General features: G+C 41.4%; 3 protein-coding genes across 3 annotated transcripts in view; 1 reads left to right on the top strand and 2 right to left on the bottom strand.

Moving 5' to 3' along the window:
• Positions 1-4,141, bottom strand: part of LOC136374387 (pro-neuregulin-3, membrane-bound isoform-like) — a 76,351-nt gene extending 72,210 nt beyond the window's left edge. The window contains exon 1 of the mRNA XM_066339727.1: positions 3,207-4,141. Coding sequence (XP_066195824.1) covers positions 3,207-3,834 — 628 coding nt within the window. The 5' untranslated portion in view covers positions 3,835-4,141. The remainder of the gene's footprint in view (positions 1-3,206) is intronic.
• Positions 1-19,067, top strand: part of HOOK3 (hook microtubule tethering protein 3) — a 563,324-nt gene that overhangs the window by 354,178 nt on the left and 190,079 nt on the right. The window lies entirely within an intron of this gene.
• On the bottom strand, positions 4,136-4,587 carry LOC136374389 (uncharacterized). The gene has a single exon (XM_066339728.1). The coding sequence runs from the start codon at positions 4,442-4,444 to the stop codon at positions 4,283-4,285; it is 162 nt and encodes a 53-aa protein (XP_066195825.1). The 5' UTR covers positions 4,445-4,587; the 3' UTR covers positions 4,136-4,282.

The following is a 19,067-nucleotide window of genomic DNA, read 5'->3' as shown; positions in this document are numbered from 1 at the left end:
CTGTAGGAAGACTTTTAAATAGGGGAATGGTTGGTTTACAGATATGTAGAAGCTATTATTACAGAAACACAGGTTTTTGCAGTACTACAGAGCTGAATCTCTAACCAGCCTGGATAAAGGATGGAATTGTATTTAAAGATGACAGTGTTAGAAGAAGTGAAATTTAGCTCCTGAACTGAGTTTGCATTATTACAATCTGCATGTCTTCTCAGAGGGACTTAGATGGTACGGTGTATTATTATATCCTGCTTTTAATAATATCTCATGTGGTGTAATTATGCTAAGATTGACAAGCTCCCTAAATATGGGAATGCTTTGAAACATTCACCTTTCCTTCCTCTTTCAGCAAAGCAAAAATTATATTAAAATACAAAAGGTAAGCTCATAGAAAAGAAGGATTTCTGTATTGATAAAGGGCAAAGAATAACAAAAGGAGCAAGACTGGTCTTGAATCTAATACACCAGACACAATTATCAGGATTGTCTCTCTTCTGCTTTCTCTTCTAGGCTCCAGGAGAAAGAAGAATCAATTAGCCCTCTGCAGACTATGACCTTGAAGGATACAGCTTTAAGGGGAATATGCTGAGTAAGACAGAAAAGACAGAAGAGAAAAGGATTTGGAAGCTCATGGAAGGGATAGGCTAAGGGATAGGCTAAGAAACAGTACATCAAGCACAGAATATGAAATTTGTATTTTTTTTAAATTTTCTGGACTAGAAAAGAAAAATTCAGCACATTAAGGACTTTCTGGGAACATGTTACCTCACTCTGCCTGAGAAGAAGAAAAAAAAGGACACTGAAAGGCAAAAGAAGGGACAGTCCAATTTGCAGATGCTACTTTTCAAGTCATGTCACTGAGAATTTTATAGCTGTCAAAGGCATTAAAAAAAAAACACATTAGCACTGATGCAATCTGTCAACCTCTCCAACAAATTTTGCTCTACATAAAACACAACTATGTGTTTGAAATGCAGCTGTTTCAAAAACCTCAAGACAGTGCTTTAAGAGCTGTCCAAAAAAGTTCTTTTCATGCCTCTTGGAATTCTTAAGCAGATCTTCTGCAGTGTATTTTTACAGCTAGATTCTCTTACTTTTCTTTGCAGAGAATCAGAGATGCTTACCATAGTCAGAATTATGTGCCACAGTTAGAATAAAGTCTGTCTATGCAACATTCTCCCCTGAGCAAACCAAACATGACCTGCTATCAGTTCTCCCTCTCCTTTCAGTCTGTAGCCATGGAAGTTTACAGTGCCTTAAAACACATTTATGTTTAAAAAATAAAGCAAAATTAAACAAAAATCCGAAACCTCAAAATCTCCTACACACACAAACCCCCCAAACCAAAATCAAAAAACCCCCTCTCAACCCTACCACCTAACTTCTGGATCACCGTTATATTTCCCAGATGTGAGCAGATCTGAATGCAGATAATGGCTTTTTGTCAGTGACAGCTCCAAAGAATTTTTTCTGTGCCCTCCGCCCCTTCCTCTACTTCAGAGATGAAGTTAGCATGTTATTGATAAAGGATTCTTGAGGCAATTATGACTGAATAGTGGTCTCTGGTGACTTTATAAAGCAAAATGTTTTAAAAAGTCATATATTTAATGTCAGAATATTTGCACTACAAGAAAAGATTGTATGCATCAGCAATATTTAAAAAAAGGCTCAGTTAGTATAGTTCTATTTAATTACAAGATGGTTAATTCAAGTAATACCACAGACAAAGCCCCCTGTCATTTAATGGTAGAGCAGTATTTCTCTGTTAGACTGTTTCCATCTGACAAATTACTTTGAATCTGAAAGATGGTTGTCACCCATTATCTAAGCAAAAGACAGCAGGGTTTCTACAGGAATACTCAAAACTTTCAATGATTCTGGAACTGCTGTTCAAGATTGACTCCTAACTATAAGGACCTCCTCTGAAATCACTGTAGTTATGCTCATTTTCACTGGTATAGGGGTTGACCTAAAATGTTAGATCTAATCCAAATGTCACATATCTATACTGAGTGGTTCAGTCTCAGTGGTGCTAAACTTAGAAGTGAACTTCTGGTGACTTCAGAGCTCCAGGGTGAAGTCCAGTATATGCCGCCTTCAATGTGGTCAACCTGCGGCACTATAGGGAAGGCATTAGGGAGAATAAATTACATGGAGTGCTGCAAGGAGATTTATGAGGAATGCAATTTTTCACGCTGATCACTGCAGTTTTCCACAGGAAATCTCAGCTCTGTGCTCCCAGCAGAAGAGTGTGCTGCCTTCTCTTTTTACTAGAGTTACACAGCTTTACACAGCTCAGGAATCGCTGGCTTGATTTGCTTTGAATTTGATGGGTTAAAATCATGAATTGCATGAACTGCACTTCAGTAATGCAGTATTTTGATGCTTTATGATTACTACCGAGAAAATAATACAGATACCACTTTTTTGTTTGTTTTTATGATGAGCAAAGACTAATTTGGAAATTGACTCTTCCTACATTGGCAAGAATGCTTTCCTGAAATGTTCCACAAAAGGCAGTAAGGCAATATATGAGAAGCAAGTTAAACGAGAAGCTGCTTCTAGAGATGGGGAAAGACACAGAGAAATGTATGCTTTGCTCTTAAGAGAAAGGCAAAGAGCATAAGCTAGATGCTAAATTAATATTTCCCAATTTCTAACTGCTTCAAATTTACTGTTACTTTTTCTCACTGTTTCATGAGGAAGGTAGGGATATTGGTCAGCCACAGACTTCAGGAAGGATGTACCAGAAGCGCTCTGCAGGTAAGGCAAAGAACACACATGGAAGATCTAGCAGAGGAGACAAAGCCAATTTATAAGGAAAATACACCATGTGGATGAAATAGCTATCAGATAAACCCTTGAAGCAAATCACATACTCCCCTACAAGTGAATGCAGAGGAAAAGGTGGTACTATCCCTTTTCAGACATCCCAGATGAAGTCCTGCATACCTCAAAACAAAGTTCTGAGGACTCCAGATGCCGTGCTCAGAAGGCAGTCCATGCTACCCTTGTCTTAACATGCTTAAGCTTTGCAAGTCAATCACGTGCCCTCCCTGTAAGACAGTCCTGGAACAGTAAAGCGCCTTTTTTTTTTCTTTCTTTCTTTTTTCTTTTTTTTTTTTCTTTTTTTTTCTTTTTTTTTTTTTTTTTTTCTTTTTCTGTGAAAGGGAAAAAAAAACCCAAAGAAACACTTAGCTTTTACTTACAAAGTTTTGGAGCAGTTTGGAGATTGCTTTCTGTTGCTTGTGCCTGAGACGCTGTGGTAGGCTCCAGGGCGGGTGGTGACAGCGAAGGTGTGGCAGAGGACAACAACCCAACATCTAGGATGCGGTTATATAGCGAAGGCTGGAGGAATGGTTTGGAGGGTACAAGTGAGCTGTCACTGTGCACTGTCACTTCAGCCTTGCTCTTGGGGCTAGGTACGAGGAAGGGTGAGGCATACACCTCCGAAGGCACCCAGGCAGACAGAGCTGTAGGATCCACAGCACTCTTTGGGTCTTGTCCTATCCTCCCAGGGTCAAGGTGGGTAGGAGAGTCATACTCAAAAATCTTGTCCACAAAGACCCACTTGAGGCCAGCAATGCAGAGGCAAAGGCTAAGCAGGCAAGCCAAGATAGGGGCGATGCAGATCTTTTCAGAGTTGAGGCAGCCCTTCAGTCGTTCTGCCTCCAGGCACACACAGCAGGTTGCGGCAAGGCCTGCTATCCCCTGGACCCTCCTGTCCTCTCTTTGGGTCCCCGGCATGTTCTCCTCATCTGGGAGCCCGTTGAGAGATGCATCAGGGCTCAGCTGAGCTGAGGGGCTGGGGAAAGTGTCAGCAGCTACTTCAGACATGTTTAAGCATCAGCACTCAAACAGCTCACCTCCAAAAGGCCTTAACTCTATCACAGTCCATTACTGTGAGACACAGACAAAAAGAGATGGTAGTAATAGTCACAGTGCTCTGCAAAAATCACAGAGTGGGAGTCAATAAAAGGTCGAAGCTCAGCAACATCATCCAAACTGGAAGAGGAGTAATGCACAGGAAAATTTAGATCCCCCAGGTCCCTGTGCCCCCAAGCCTTCTGTCACTGTCTCTGCTTCTCTGAAGTGAGAATAGCTTTGCAATTACTGAGCTCCTGTTTACCAACCACTTTTGTAATTCCTTAAACGCCTCTCAAGCAATTCCAGCTCTTCTGCAAGGGGAAGAAACATTCCCCCGAAAGCAAGCACAACAAAACAAACAGAGGGAAGGAGGGTGATGAGATAAAGAAAACCACAAACACTGAACAAACTGACCGGATTAAGTAAACCAGTAGCCCAGAGCGAAAGGCAAGACTCTCACCTTGAGCACCTGAGGCTGGTATCTGCTTAGACGAGGAAAATAATTGTCATGCGGTAGAAGGAGCAAAAGCAAAATCTCTAACAACAGCGGCAACGGCAGAAGTGACAGTAGCAGCAGCATCCTGTCGTGTTACAGCGGCGGCTGAAAGAGGCTGAATCATTACAGAGCAGCAGGTGCTCGCTGTCTGAGCATCACTGCAAACAATATCATTAGAGAGAGGTTTGAAAGCAAGAGCGATGCCAAGACGGTGGTAACTCCCTTTATCTCCCCTCCCTCTTTGTCCTCCTTGAGCGCTCATTCACTTTCCTCCGTTTCCCCCCACCCCCCCGCCCTGCCTCCCCAGCCCCCTCGCAGCCTGTTTCCCTGATGTACAGACTCGCTCTTTCCTCCCCTTCCCCACCCCCCGCACTCTGCAGGGCTGCTCTGAGTGAAATCAGTACACCCAGCAACGCAGGACTGTCAGTGACTTCCTATTTTATCCAATTAGGAGGAATAAAGGCCATCAAATCAAAGGGAGGGAGCGGACAGAAGCTGCGCACCCACCCTCTCTCTCTCTCTCTCTCTCTCTCTCCAAGCAAAGCGTGGCCAGAGGCGGCGGCGGCCATGGGTGGCAAAGTCCTCCGGCAAGGACCGGGTGCCGGTGGGAGCTCTTTGGGTTGGACTGGGCTCGCTTAGTCTGATATTCGATCTCTCCCAGGGGAAAGACCTCTTTCCAGAAGCAGTTTCTCCCTCCCTGCCACCTAGAGACAGCTTTTCTTTCCAAGCTCCTGAATAAGTTTTATTTCCTAGGAATAGGGCTGGAAAGCATCTTAGATCAAGAAGAAGAAATAAAAAACCCCAAGCTGTTCCCACCTTTGATAAATTTTCATTCGAGTTATTGCAAAGAGGTCTGCTTTTTTTGTTTGTTTGTTTTTTAATTCCATTCCATTCCATTTTTAATTCCATTCCAAAACCTGCTTTCCAAACCAAAATAAACCCAGACTTCAAACTAAAGTCAGTTCCTGAATGCACTTCTCAAAGAGCTCACATGTTGCTAGAATATATCTTCACTCACCTTAGACTAAAAAAAACCCAATAAAACAACAAAACAATTTTATTATTTATTATTAATTAAAGGCTTATGCTTTGTTTTAAATTTGGGTGTCATTTCTCAACTTTAGTAGTATGTAGCACTACCATTCCCACCAGCATAGTATAATGCAGGAATAAATCAAGAGTCCGGTTAACATAATGAAAGTAAGACTAGAATCAGATCTATTCCCAGTCTCTTTTGTCTCTCACAGAAAAGTACACCTGTATTACAATAAAGACATGTATGAAAGGCAAGGAGCTTATAACACAATTTCCAGTTTCTTGAACTTAATGAAAACATTTGCATTGAAGTTTTGCTGGTGAGAATTCCCCTTTCTCCTTGAATAAAGGGCTGCAGGATGCATAAGAAAACAAAGAATCAAGTGCTACAAATTGCTCTGAACTAATTTTTGTTGATGTCATATTTAGGCACATGAAAGGTAAATTCCTTTGTAGCTACATATTTTTCGTTGTGTCAAAAGAGGCATCTGGCTCTATCCATATTCTCTCTCTGCCTCCAGCTCCACTCCCATCTCACCCTCCTTCCACGGGAACATTAGTAACATTCGCACAAAAAAGATTTATCAAAATCTCAGTGAATCCCATAGTGTTTTTACAGACTGTCATGTCAAGGACTAATTGATGGATATCTGATCACAAACCTTCCTGTGAGGTAGTAGTAGTAGTAGTTAACTGAAGTAATCACAATGATACTACAATCAAGTTTGGAGCATTTACCTTAAAACACAGCCAGTGATAACACTGTCTTAAAGAATGTAAAAAGATAAATCATCCTATAATGTAGCCTACATTACCACTGAAGTGTCTGGTCCTTAGGTTAATGATGTGATCAGCAAGCTCAGAAAGAATGAACAGCTAGCACTGCATATTTACATACATGGCTTTCCTTATTACAAAGCACATGTTCTCTTTTGCTGGCAATATCCTGCATCAGTGCAGCCTCTCTGAGTATCTTAAAACCTATTTCAGACTGCAGTAATACCACAATCTCATGGTAACAAAAGCGTTAACAAAACAGCAGCATTGCCGAGACAGGTGTGGTGGTCTATGGCTACAAGTATGCCCGGTTTGTAGAGCAAGGATTTACCTTTAATCTGATTAACCGATACAGCTGAGAAAACCAGACATACTTGTGCACACCCAAGTTGTTCCTCAGGTGTGAAGCTACAGCATCACTCTTAAAAGTGGAGTGCAAGTTGAAAACCAGCTGGAAATATTCTGTTCATTACACAGATGAGATAGTACAGCATCTGAGTGCTCATCAGAAATTTTTAAAAATTACTTTCCTGCTTTATCCATGTCTAGTTTTTCAACCTTCCTATTTCCAGTAAGAGAATTTTCCGTGCTGACACTTCTCTGAGCCTGTGTTTAATCCACAGTCCTGTCCACGTCTTTACTGCGCTAGTTTTCCCGGTAAATTGCCTGTGTTCAATCTCCAGTAATTTTTGCAACCCTTCATCCTATCTACACTTATCTGCTCTCCTTTAAACCATGTTCCTGCTTTGCTCACACCTTCCTGGTGCTGTGCCGAACAGAAACGTACTTGGAGATCTTGCACCTTCCTTATAAGGGTTGTCACGAAGTTAAACCGAACACGCAAAACACTGCACAGCTGGACGGGAGACACATTCGGGGACTCCTCTGCATGTGAGGGCATCGCTCCCTTTCCCACCCTGCTGCCGCAGGGGCGGCCAGTTCGCACGGGCCGGGAATGGGCTCTTCCGAACGGCTCCTGCCCCAGGCCAGCGAGCTACACTGAGGCTGGACAGCATCTCACCCTGCCGCCTTCTCCTCCCCCGGCAGGCCCAGTCCGCCCGCGGCAGCTCCTCCCGGCAGGAACACCGCACAGCCCCCGCCGGCTCCGCGGCCGCAGCGTGCCCGTGGTCGCTGGCGCCGGGCCAGGCTGCAGTGCCCTCCTCCGCTGCGGGTCCCTTCCCCCGCCGCACCTCCAGCCCTGGAGCGCAGCCTGCCTGCCTCAGCATCACGCAGCCGGCTCTGCCCAGACCTGCTCCCCCTCCTCCCGTCCGCAGGAAAGCCTGCAGGGCTGCTTCAGCCCCCCAGCTCCGCACGCCCTACGGAGCCTCCGGCGAGGAGAGCGGGGCGGCTCCCGGCACCTTCGGGGTGCCTGGCGTCTGCCCCATTCCCCTCCAGGAAGGGCGAAAGGAGGTGCTGAGTCATCGGCCAGCCAGCTTCCCTGGCCCCGCTCCACAGGTGGCCAAGCCAGGGCCAGAACACAGCCTGCCGTGCTGCAATCATGTACCTCACGAGCCGGTTTCTCCCGGGACCTTCTGCACCAAAATAAAACCCGGTGCTCTCCGCCGCGTCGGAGTGGATACGGGAGCACATTACTTTCTGAGTCAGCTCTCGAGGGTGCAGTGAAAGGTGATTGATTATGGTCTTTCACTTCGGGTCTAAAGACAAAAGTATAAACTGAAGGTACAGTTCGCTGACTACAAGGGTCTTTTCTGTTCTCCTTGCCCCCAAAGCAGTGCAAAAATGCTTTATCTTGCAGCTGCAGACTTGAGCTTTTTATGTTTCTGTAGTTACATGGCGTGCTGCCTTTAACATGGATTTTGCCCTGGCTGAAGGAGATGAGTGGCCAGGAAAAGCCAGCAATTAGCTCATTGGAAGGGAGGCCCTGGAAGAAATACAGTGGGAGCATGACCTTGAAGGTAGCAAAGTTTTACCGAGGTAGCGCATTGGTGGTAAATACAGCAGGATAAGGAACGAAATTACTTGCATTTTTGCAATGTTAGCTTTGGGCACAAAGATTTATTCCTGATTCCCATGTAGCTTGGGTCTCTTTGGCTTAGAGGAAAATGCAGTTTGAGTCTACACTAATGAAGCTAATAATCTATGACTGAGATTTGGACTCCTGCCAAATAACAGGTTGAAACTAAGAGCCTTAGAAAACTGCAATTTTATTTCATGGAGTGTGTTTGCAAAGAATCTAATGGAAATTTTTTGAAAGTTTCACTCCCAAAAGGCTCAAGGAAATAACAGAAACTGCAGACGATCATTTTCTCTGGCCAGCCACAAAGATGTCAATAGATGTGTGATTATGACCAACATCATCCTGCAAACTAGAGCACGAGTGCCATTTAACTCAGCTGACCCCTCAGTCATACCATAGTAAGACCCAAACCTGCTGAAAGTTCTGGAAAGCAGGCTTGGTGAGTCATTCTCATGGGAGCCATTTGATTTCAAATACCTCTCTCCTTTAAATAAAGTCTCAATAGTCCACAAAAAGATTCCCTAAGAATTATCTACTGTCTTGCAATTGCTGGTACATTAGGAAATTAAAATACCTCTTCATAAGTGGTTATTCATGGCTCTGCTGTATGACAGCTTAAGAAAGAATACTCAGAGGACCATACATCAATGTAGGACAAGTGATCTGCACCCCCTCCCCCAACGACTGCTTTCCAGTAAGAACATGCCCATTCAGTAAGAAGCAACCAGCAACATGCAGCACCAAGTGCTCCATCATGTGTTTGATTACACCCCTTTTTCTACCATACAGTGAGAAATTAAAAGCATTGTAACCAAGACTCTAAGAAGAAAAAAAAAAAGTGCATGTTCATTAAAAAGAGATTGATGAAGAAGATAAAAGGATCACTTTTTATTGATTGCACTTTCTTCAAATTAAATAAGTGCACTATATAAAGATGGAAGAGTGACCCAAAGCAAGTGATCAGGCCCAATAAGCGACATCACTGCCAGCAGTCATGGTGTGGGAAGAGTGGGCCATCACACGTGGTACAAAATGATTCATTTCTTCATCCTTTCACTGTTTCACCAATCTCCCTTCCGTAATCCATCTCCCTTGGACTGATGCCAACATTATTTGAGTCCTTCCAAAAGCCCTTACTAGGAACTCATCTCTCAGCTCAAATGGCACAAGGAGAAAAATTCATTTTGCTTCTGTACTCGTCCTGTTACTGAAACTCCAAATACTAAAATGAGACAAGCTGCCACTTGCACACAGACATCCTATTTTTCACCTGATGTAAAGCAAACATAACATACATGACAGTGATGTTTTTATGCTTCTGCCCATTTCCATCACCTTATTCCATTTATTTGTTTTAAACCCTCTTCCCATTTGCAGCCATATGTGAGTGAGGAGATGAAACACCAAGCCTCTAAGAAAAGACAAGAAAAGATGAACAATGAAAATAAGCAATTATTCAGGCACAGACATGAGGCTAAATATGTCAATATCAGTGGAATCATTTAAGTGCCTAATTTGGTTGGTATAAAGGACTGCTGTGGGAAGACCTCCTACCCTCAGACAACACAGAAGATGGGGACATGAAGAAGCTATTCTAACCCTTTTTGTACCTCAAGCCAAACCAACTATACTGGATGCTGGTGTGTCAGAAGCAGGTCCTCACAGCTGTATGTTTCTTGAAAATGTCTGAAGAACAGTGTACGAACAGTGTACAAATGATTCTGAAAACATTGGGGAGAGCTCATGTTGCCTCTGTAGCAGTATTTTCTGTATTGGCATCACATGTACACATTTACAGCAAGCATTTACACTCTGTAAGTCCAATAGCTGTGTCTTGCAGAAACCGTGATTGGAAAAAAAAAAAAACAACACAACTACAATGGCTGTTCAAAGAAAAGTATGTACTTTAAATAGCTACAGCCAGTAATTGAAACTGAAACCTGCCATAAAATGGGCTGTTATTTCAGTGCAACCAAATAGGTTTTCTGTGTCTTTTCATCTTCAATTGAAATGTAAGAGACTGAGTTTCTTTTATCCTGTTCTAAAGCAGAGCTAGTGGCACTACACAAGACACAAAAATAGGACATCAAACCATGAATGTCAGGGTTTTTCATCAGTGGCAGTGACTCATTTCCCCAGCCTCTGCTAAATCACAAAACTGGGATGGTCCCCACCACTGTTCAGTTACCTCGGCCATTTAGAATGCTTAAGAGGTGCAAATACAAGTTAATGTACTCTGCTAGGGTCTTCTGCCTGAGGGCAGAAGCAGACAGAGAAAGTCCATGTGCAGTTCAGGTTTTTTTTATTCATTTGTTTGGGGATTGGTTTTTATTCCAAGTCTGACATCCCCTTTAGTCTGCCACTGGAGTCTCCAGCAAATCTGAAAATTTTCACACTGTGGCAATGTGCTGGAGCAGCAGAGCTCAGCCTTGGTCATTCACTCCTACCTACCTTAGTGCTCAAATGCATCTGCACTCCTGCTTTTGGACCACTTTATTCAGACAGAAAAAAATCCTCATGGGTATTCATAGGACAGTGGCAGTACTGCTACTTTGCACAGGCTCAGCTCTGCAGGATTTTGTGCTGTCAGCCTTTGTATTCACAGTGCTCCGTCTGCTGGCAGAATCACTGGTCAATGATAATCTGAATCAAAGTCCTGAAAACCCTGAATCAAGGGATTATCCCTCCCTCATTGACACTCAGTTAATAAAATACTTAAATGTGCATGGAGTTAAACAAGTGGTGAAATGTCTTCCTGATTAGTGATGGGCCACATCATATATCTAAGTGCCTTTTTGAATCGGAGCCTAATTCAGGAACTGAGAAGGCATTTTTGGACCATAGTGGAGAGGTTTCATGATAAACACTTTGGGCAGCAATGTCATCCTTTTCCTCCTCTCCTTTCTTCCTGCTCTGTCTTTTCCATTACTTGCACTAATGCAGTAACATTGTTCAGCCCTAATTCCCATACTGGTCCTGTAAATATCTATCTATCTATCTATCTATCTATCTATCTATCTATCTATCTATCTATCTATCTATCTATCTGTCTGTCTGTCTGTCTGTCTGTCTATCTGTATCTAGACCAGAAGAAAGAGAGTAGGACCATGGTCCAGAGGCCCACAGTCTCTTGATCTTGTCTTCTCACAAAAGACTTTGCATAGCCAAACCATGACCCAAAGAATTTAGGCAGAGTCTCATAGAAGATCCCAACAGGATACGCATCATTGAAAAATCCTGACTCTATTACCACACCTTTTGGTTTTTTTTGTATGAATAGAATTATTTTTGTACCTGTACGTATTCTCAACAGCTGCTGTTTAAATCTTAAGGCATCATAGTTTACTTCACTTTTTAATATTCTAACCACACATGGAGTTTTTCACAGAGTAACTCTTTACTATATGTGTATTCAGTGTTTTGCTATTAGAAAAGCAAAAAGAAAAAAGACATGGAGCCAGGCTACTGCATGGAGGAATTTCTGTATAATTAAATAAATATCTATTATTGATAGGACATTAACATATTTGTGGCTTGGACTTCTAAAATACATCTTAGACTACAGTTATACTTTAAGAATCTGCAAATTTCAGAATTTTGCTTGCAGAAAATACTATGATTTCACCTCAAGAGCTGGTTTGCCTAGCAACTTTCTACAAATACCTCAAAATCATGAAATTAATCCACCTTATCCTAAATTGAGATATTAATTCAATTACACTTGTTAGGTTCAGTTCTGGCTATGTCTATATGTTACCTGATTATGCACAAGTTATCAGAATTGAGATGTCTACTATTTGAAACAGATAAGCCACACAATAATTTTAAGTGCAAAAATTCAGCAATAACCGAAACAACAACTCTCATCATGCCTCAGAATCTTAGTACCTAGTACCATTTAATACTTAATGTTTAATATTCTTTGTTAGTGCATTCAGAAGGCCATAGAAAGTATGAATCACTCCTTTGGCATTGGCTGGAAAACTGTTAGTTTCCAGCAAATTAAGAATTCAAATAAGTACGATAAAAGAGATTTTATCTTTGTTATGAATTTTGAGTAGTCTAATCAAATGTGCTTTTATTATATAGCTATGTTGTAAATGCAAAACCTAATGTGTCATAGTTTTATCACTTCTGCACCCAGGCTTTTTTCTGTGCTCTGTATGGTCTAGCATAAAAGCAAAACTCTCATCTTCCAGAAATCAACTGATTTAAGGAAGTTAACTTTTTTCACATACAGAACTTCAGTGTTTGTGCATCCGGCTGAGCCTTGTCAAGAGCAAGAGAGGAAAATGGCAAAGAGGAAGCTCTGAAACATTAGAGAAATGTTCATTTGCCTGATGCAGTTCAAAGCTACAGAGCAGACTCTGTGCTGCTCCAGACACTGACCGGACCCTTACACCAGGGTAAAAAGATTTATTACAACTTGCTCATATTTAACACATGGACACATAACAGCACTGGGCAACATGGGCTACTGGATGATACAAGTTCTGTAATGCAGCTTTGGAAACATCTCCTTCTGCAAAACATTGAACAGCCTAGAAACGAAGCATCAGAAGCAGTGATAGAGCTAATACGTGTATACATATGTATCAGAATGAGTTTATAACTATAATTTCATTTAAAGGATTCATTATTCTTGCAGCATTTCCTGCATTCACACTGCAGGTCATGTCCACTGGGGGTGCATTATGTGTATTTCACTGCAGAGGCTGCAGAGTGGCAGTGAGATCACAAAAACAGAATGGAGATGACAGCCTGTCTTTTTCCTTCTTCTTGAGGGTGCCTAAGGAATAAATGCATTTACAAGATCATTTGAAAAGGTGGTCCAGAGAGGCAGGGCTAAGGTCACCCTGTATTCTGTGTTCCCAGCCAAGCTCATCCAAATTAACATCCAGAGAGAAAGTCAAATAAAATAGAGCTGTCCTCATGTACACCACTGTAAGTATGCTATGCCTGTGGTGGAAATGGTGGCTGTGGAGAAGGGATGTCTATAAGGCTGCAAGAAAAAGAAAAAGGCATTTTCTGTCTTTGGCCTGTATGCACATAGATGAGATGAATAGCGTCCCTAAATCCCTTTCTGATCAGGGCCACAGTTTGAAGCCAGACCTTATAAAACCCTCCCATTCCTTCAGAAATTTGCTTCTGCAAAGATGGGGTCAATATCTTGCCCATGTGAGCAAGATTTCAGCCTACTCAGCAATGGCAATAGAGAGAATCTAATAAACGCTTTCACTTGAGAGATGCTTTGCTCTTGCTTAAACTCTGCATACTGCTTAACTGTTGCTTAACTCCAATTAAATTAAAAGCTGTCAAAGGGCAGAAAAACCTCTCAGTGTTTCTGATTTCACACTTGTCCTTCCTTCAGCTTTCCAATGCAGGAACTATATTTTAACAGCTTTGCACATGTTAGAGGAGAAAACAAGGATGTGACCAAAATAGATTCCATTCTAAACGCACCAGGTCCACAGGGCAAAGACCAAGCTCCCAAGGATGGACCAGACTGGCACCCATTCATGGGCAAAACATTTCTACTTATTCCCAAAGCCTTCAGGTCAGTTACGGAAGGAAAATGCAAGGGGTCTTTAATTTTTAACTCTTTTTGCTCTGAAGAATAGAGATCATGCTGCTGTTTCACCGATCAGTTCGAAATGATTCTCTGGAGGCCTTGTTACTAACAGTTGAAAGATACATGAAATTTGGTAGATTGCATTGCTTTCCTTCATCAGGCATCAGTTCATGGTTTCATCAGGCGAGCAGCCCTGCACAGCTGCATAGAGTTCACTCCTTGAGACTGCCTTGAAGAATACAATATGACTAAAATTTCACCAAGTGAACTGAAAAAAAAGATAATGTTTTGGCCTGCATTGCTGAGTATGTGCTAGTGACACTACACAGAGCAGGTGTGAGCAGACCATACACTTCCCTTTCTAAACTAGCCTGCTTAAGAATTGTTAGTATTATCCCAGCAGTGACTATTAGGGTTCCAACAGTGACTATTAGGGTTAGACATGGGCTAATTAAAAACTTATGCAGCTGGGGTCTCATCAGCATTAATAATTACTTGTATCTGTTTTCACCACCTTCCACCCCCTACCTCCATCTTCTTTCCTCCTCTAACAAAAAAAAAAAAGTTATCTCTGTCCATGTATGTAATTACAGGAAATATTATGCATTATTAATGTGGCTGCAGCAGACAGAAAGTTCAGGTTTACTGCTTACCAGTGTAGAGGTAAGCTGTAGCTACTGGCAACAGTCAGCTTGCCTGTGCATTAGATAATGAGACAGTTTACAAGAGTTCCAGCTGAAGAGGCTAAATAATACCAGCGACTTGGAAAAGTACAGAAACTTGAAGGAATGATGCATCTGAATCTACTATTGAGATGGACAACAATGGACAACCTGTAGGAATTATTCCAGGAACAATTAACTTGTGACAACAAGGTCGTGCATTTTCTTTGATTCATGAATGTGATTATGTTCAAAAGCAATTACTCCAGCTGGAAGTCTCCAGAGGCCAGGCAGAGAGGAAACAGGTACAGATAGTGCCCCATGAGAGAAAGCACTCCATATAAAGACCTTACCTTTTTCCTACCAAAACAACAGTGTTTACAGTGAGCTGGAAAAAGTACGTGTGTCTGTCTTATGATTTCAAGGAATAGCGGACAGGTCAGGCCAGAAGTGCTCCTTTCCTGGCACACCAGTGACCTATGATCACAGACATGTATCTGTTGAACTGGTTATCTGTACATTAATGCTGAAGAAATGCCTTTCAGATATCAGATTTCATTTTCTGTTGCTCTGTACAGAACATATTATGCTGCAGAGAATATGGATACAGAGCCAGAACTCCTGGAAATGAAGGCTTAGTACAGCAGAAACATACTGCGTGAAATATACTTGAACAAGTAATAAAGTTACAGATTAGATACACAGATTAGAATCATGGACATTAATTCAGACCTGCTTCCCTGGCAACACGCCTTTGTGCAGTTTCAATCTGAGACACATTTTTTTTCCCCCTCCTCAAAGGGCTCCTTTCTTTGTACAAAATTTGTAACTGCTCTTAATAAAGTGCCTAAAATTTAAGAAGTGTAAAAAGCAGCAAGGAGCTGTCGTAAAGCTGAAGAGTCAGAAGCTTCTCCCACAGATGTACCTCACAGATTTCAGGTATACACCAAAAAATTCAAGTAGACTCCCTTCCCAATAAGTCAGAGGGGTGGACCCTGGTCTGCATTCAGAACCAAAGGCCTAGCTAGCATGAAATTTGGCACACATGCAATGTTAAAGCATTGATGTCCCAGATCACTTGCGCTGTTACTGAACAAGTGCCGCAAAGGATTGTCATGACACCTACCATTTGGGTTGTAGTCCCTCACTTCATTCTACTATCTGCCAGAACCCAAATGCTTCTTGACAAATGTTCATTCTTTCCACAATGGGAACAGTTGGTCATAATGGAGATTAGGGTAAAAAACCCACAGCAGTCTTGCCTTTGCAGATGACTTTCTCTGGTTTGAGTGGCAACAGATGACCTGTTCAGCTACTCACGGCTATTGACTATTTCTGTACTGAAGACAGGCTTTTTAATACCACTGTGGGGAACAGTGCTCAGATGACAGAGAAATCCTTTGGTAATTATTTGGACTAATCCTATTAGGAAAGAAAGACTTTCAATTGCTAAAGCAACAACAACAAAAACAAAACAAAACAAAAACAAAACCAAAGCAAAAAAAAAAAAAAAAAAAAAAAAAAAAAAAAAGAAACACAACCTTCCAGAGAAGGAGTCCAGCACTTCAAATTAAATCAACATGACCGTTCTGTCCAGGACGGCCTGATTACTACTGTACATAAGAAAAGTTGTGTTAACTGAAATGAAAAAATATTTACATTTTAAGAAGTTTATTTAAAACTCTTAAAATACATTTGAAATACCTACAAATTCAAATGCTTCCCTGCATGTATTTAATTTGCGCTTTACTAGTCTACAGTTCCACTTGTATATTTTGCAAGTAAGAGTAAGACTTTTACAGAATGGCATAATTTTATAAGGATTTTGCTTAGGCTCCAAATTAATGTTACGAGAGAGGATACAATTTACATTTCCAAAATTTCCTATTTTAATGCTGTGGTAGCATGACAGTGGTAGAATTAACTCTTTCATGTGCTTATCAGAAATTCAGCTAGAGTGTTTAAAATGACAGTAACCTGATTTATTGAGCAATAAGAGGAATTACTCTTCTATGGCCACCAGCCAAACAAGCAATCTTTTAATAAGGCATATACAGTCACTGCATTTCCTTTATGAGGGAGGAAAAAAAAAAAAAAAAAAGAAAGCCAGTTAAAAAAAAAACTGCACTCAGGCACTTAAAATGGACCTAACTTGGTAAACAGGCAGATCCGGCCATGTGGCCTTGGGCATTTTCATTTGCCTTCTCACACCTGCATCTGTACGTGTCTGTCCTCCATTCCTTACCCTAGAGGGTTCTGAATGAACTGATCCTTTTGCCATCACAGACTTCACCCAAGATGTTAATAGAAACTTTTGGTTTTATTTTAAAATAACCTATCATGGCTACCCTTTTCTCTCCCTTGGGAGTCTTTCTTTCCTGAGAGCATACTTTCAGCACTGACACCATAGACTGTTATAGGAAGAACTTTCATGTTGCTCTTGGTCAAGGAAGTCTCCACCTTTGCAGGAAATAATGATACATTTTTTACATCAGAGAGGTAAATGCCACTGAAGCTTCTTTTGAAGACTTCATGAACAGAGAAGAGACATGGTGAACACTCTCACAGAAAAACAGTAGGTACATTTAGATGATCATAGTCTAATGTGCCTTTTTTTTTTTTTCTTTTTCCCCTTCTTACAGCTTTGAGGAAGTTCCTCAATGGCAGGACCTAGGAGATGAGACAGATGTGGAGACAACTTCCTATGCTCCATCTTAGTCATCCTCAGCATGCTGGCTATCTGACTGGCTTCCCACTCAGCACATGATCATGGAACAACCTTTGGCAATTTTTTAGACTAATCCTCATCCTCATAAGAAATAATTTTAGTTTTGAAGCATCTTTAAGTCTTTCTGGGCATCCTCTGGCATTTCTGCACATGCATTTCTGAATTCATGGGTTGGTCCCTCAGGAGCCAACTGTTGGTTTGGGATTCCCAGCCTGCAATACACATTCATATTAGTCCTAACACATATGCTTAAGGCTGCTTGGGAAATTTTTCCTCTCACCAGTGTCTTTTTAACATCCAATTACTAGACAAGTCTTTTTTGAGCAGAAGACTATGTCCTTGTGATACATTTTTGCATTTGAAGATGTACAACCTCCTTAAGTTAGAAAAAATCTAAGCAGGATTGCATATCTGTTAGAGACTCTGGGAAAGAAAGACTGTTGATGCCTGACCAGCAGCACCAGTTGTGTTTATCCTGAGCAAGAATGAGAAAATGCAGGAGAAAGAGGCAGATACTTTGTGGGACCTCTCTCCATTTATTTAGCAAATATGCAAGTAAGTGCAAGACTTCTTTACAGCCTTTCACATAATGAAAACACAGCAAAATATTTTTGTAAGTGGAGGGAAATATTTTTATAAGTGGTGAGAGAATGTGTGAATATTCAATAAAAACTAGGGCCATCTGAAATGTACATTGCTGCTGTCAGTAATTAATGCATGAGTTATAAAACTCAAGTAACTAATTTTGAGCCTGTCTTCTTTTGTAGAGCTGTCTTTCTAGCTGAGATCAAACACACTGTTTAGTGAATCGATCTCTTTCCCCTTCCCCACAAACATTCCTATTTAAACATCTACATTTTCTCATAGTAACATTAATACATCATGTCTGAAATTGACATGATCATGGAAATTCCCAAAGGAATCTGGAGCAGGGCTCATGTTGCTCTTGCTGCACAGGAAATGCAACCATTCTTACTCATCTCTCCTCTATAATGAAGAGTCAAATTCATTGTCTTGCTGTGCTGAGGAGGAAATTGCTGCATAATCTCCTTTCACAGCTAGACAATCCCCTCTTTCCAAAGCAGGCTAAGCATGCAAATTCTCCAGACATATTTGATGAATTTCTAATCACAGTGGGTGAAATGACAGGGCAAAGGCGAGTGTCAGTGACAGAAGCCTTGTGCTAATTTCCTGCTGAAGACATTGTTTTCCTTGTATATTCACCCACATACTAATTGTGGGTGATACATATTAATTGTATCTGCTCTGGGACAAATAACCCCTGATCAGGTCAAGCTATGGCTAGTATTAAGATCAGTTAGAAGCCTTCAAAAGACTGACACAGGGATATTTTTCAGCACTTCACGTGGACTGTAAGGCTTCCCAGTTTATCATCTTTCATCACCAGCATAGTGAAGGGAGTGCCTTCAGACAGTCAGAGTATACCTTTTGATGTCTTGAGCTAAGAGAAGAACTTTTGTGGACTGTGAGGAGATAGCCAAATTATGCCTCTGCAACCTGTCAGGTGATTTTACGGTCTTCTGCAATCAGATTTTCCTGTATGGAGAATAGACACATTTCTTTTTTCCAGGTGGATATATCAAGGGAAAAAATATCTGTCATTAAGAGGCACTTATTTGCTTAGGCCCCATTCAAGTAGAGTTCTTAGGGAAATTTTGAGAAAAGATTTGATAGCTGTGTGGAAAATAGGAACATTTCTGGACTAACAAAACCAAATGCTTTTTATGCCCAGGTTAGTAAACCTCATGCTGTAGCATGTATATCAATAGTTAAGCACAGGAAGGCAAGGATGACATTTTCTAGGTAATGAAACAAGTCCAGTTTCCATGAGGACTGTTTTTTTGCACCTGTCTTTCTCTTTTTGGCCTCATCCACAGACAGTGGACAGTAATCAGCAAAGTACTGACATATAAATTGGAGAGGCCAAACAAGGT

The sequence above is a fragment of the Sylvia atricapilla genome, chromosome Z (genome assembly GCF_009819655.1).
Source record: "Sylvia atricapilla isolate bSylAtr1 chromosome Z, bSylAtr1.pri, whole genome shotgun sequence".
Taxonomy (NCBI): Eukaryota; Metazoa; Chordata; class Aves; order Passeriformes; family Sylviidae; genus Sylvia; species Sylvia atricapilla.
This window is presented reverse-complemented; position numbering and strand designations above follow the sequence as displayed.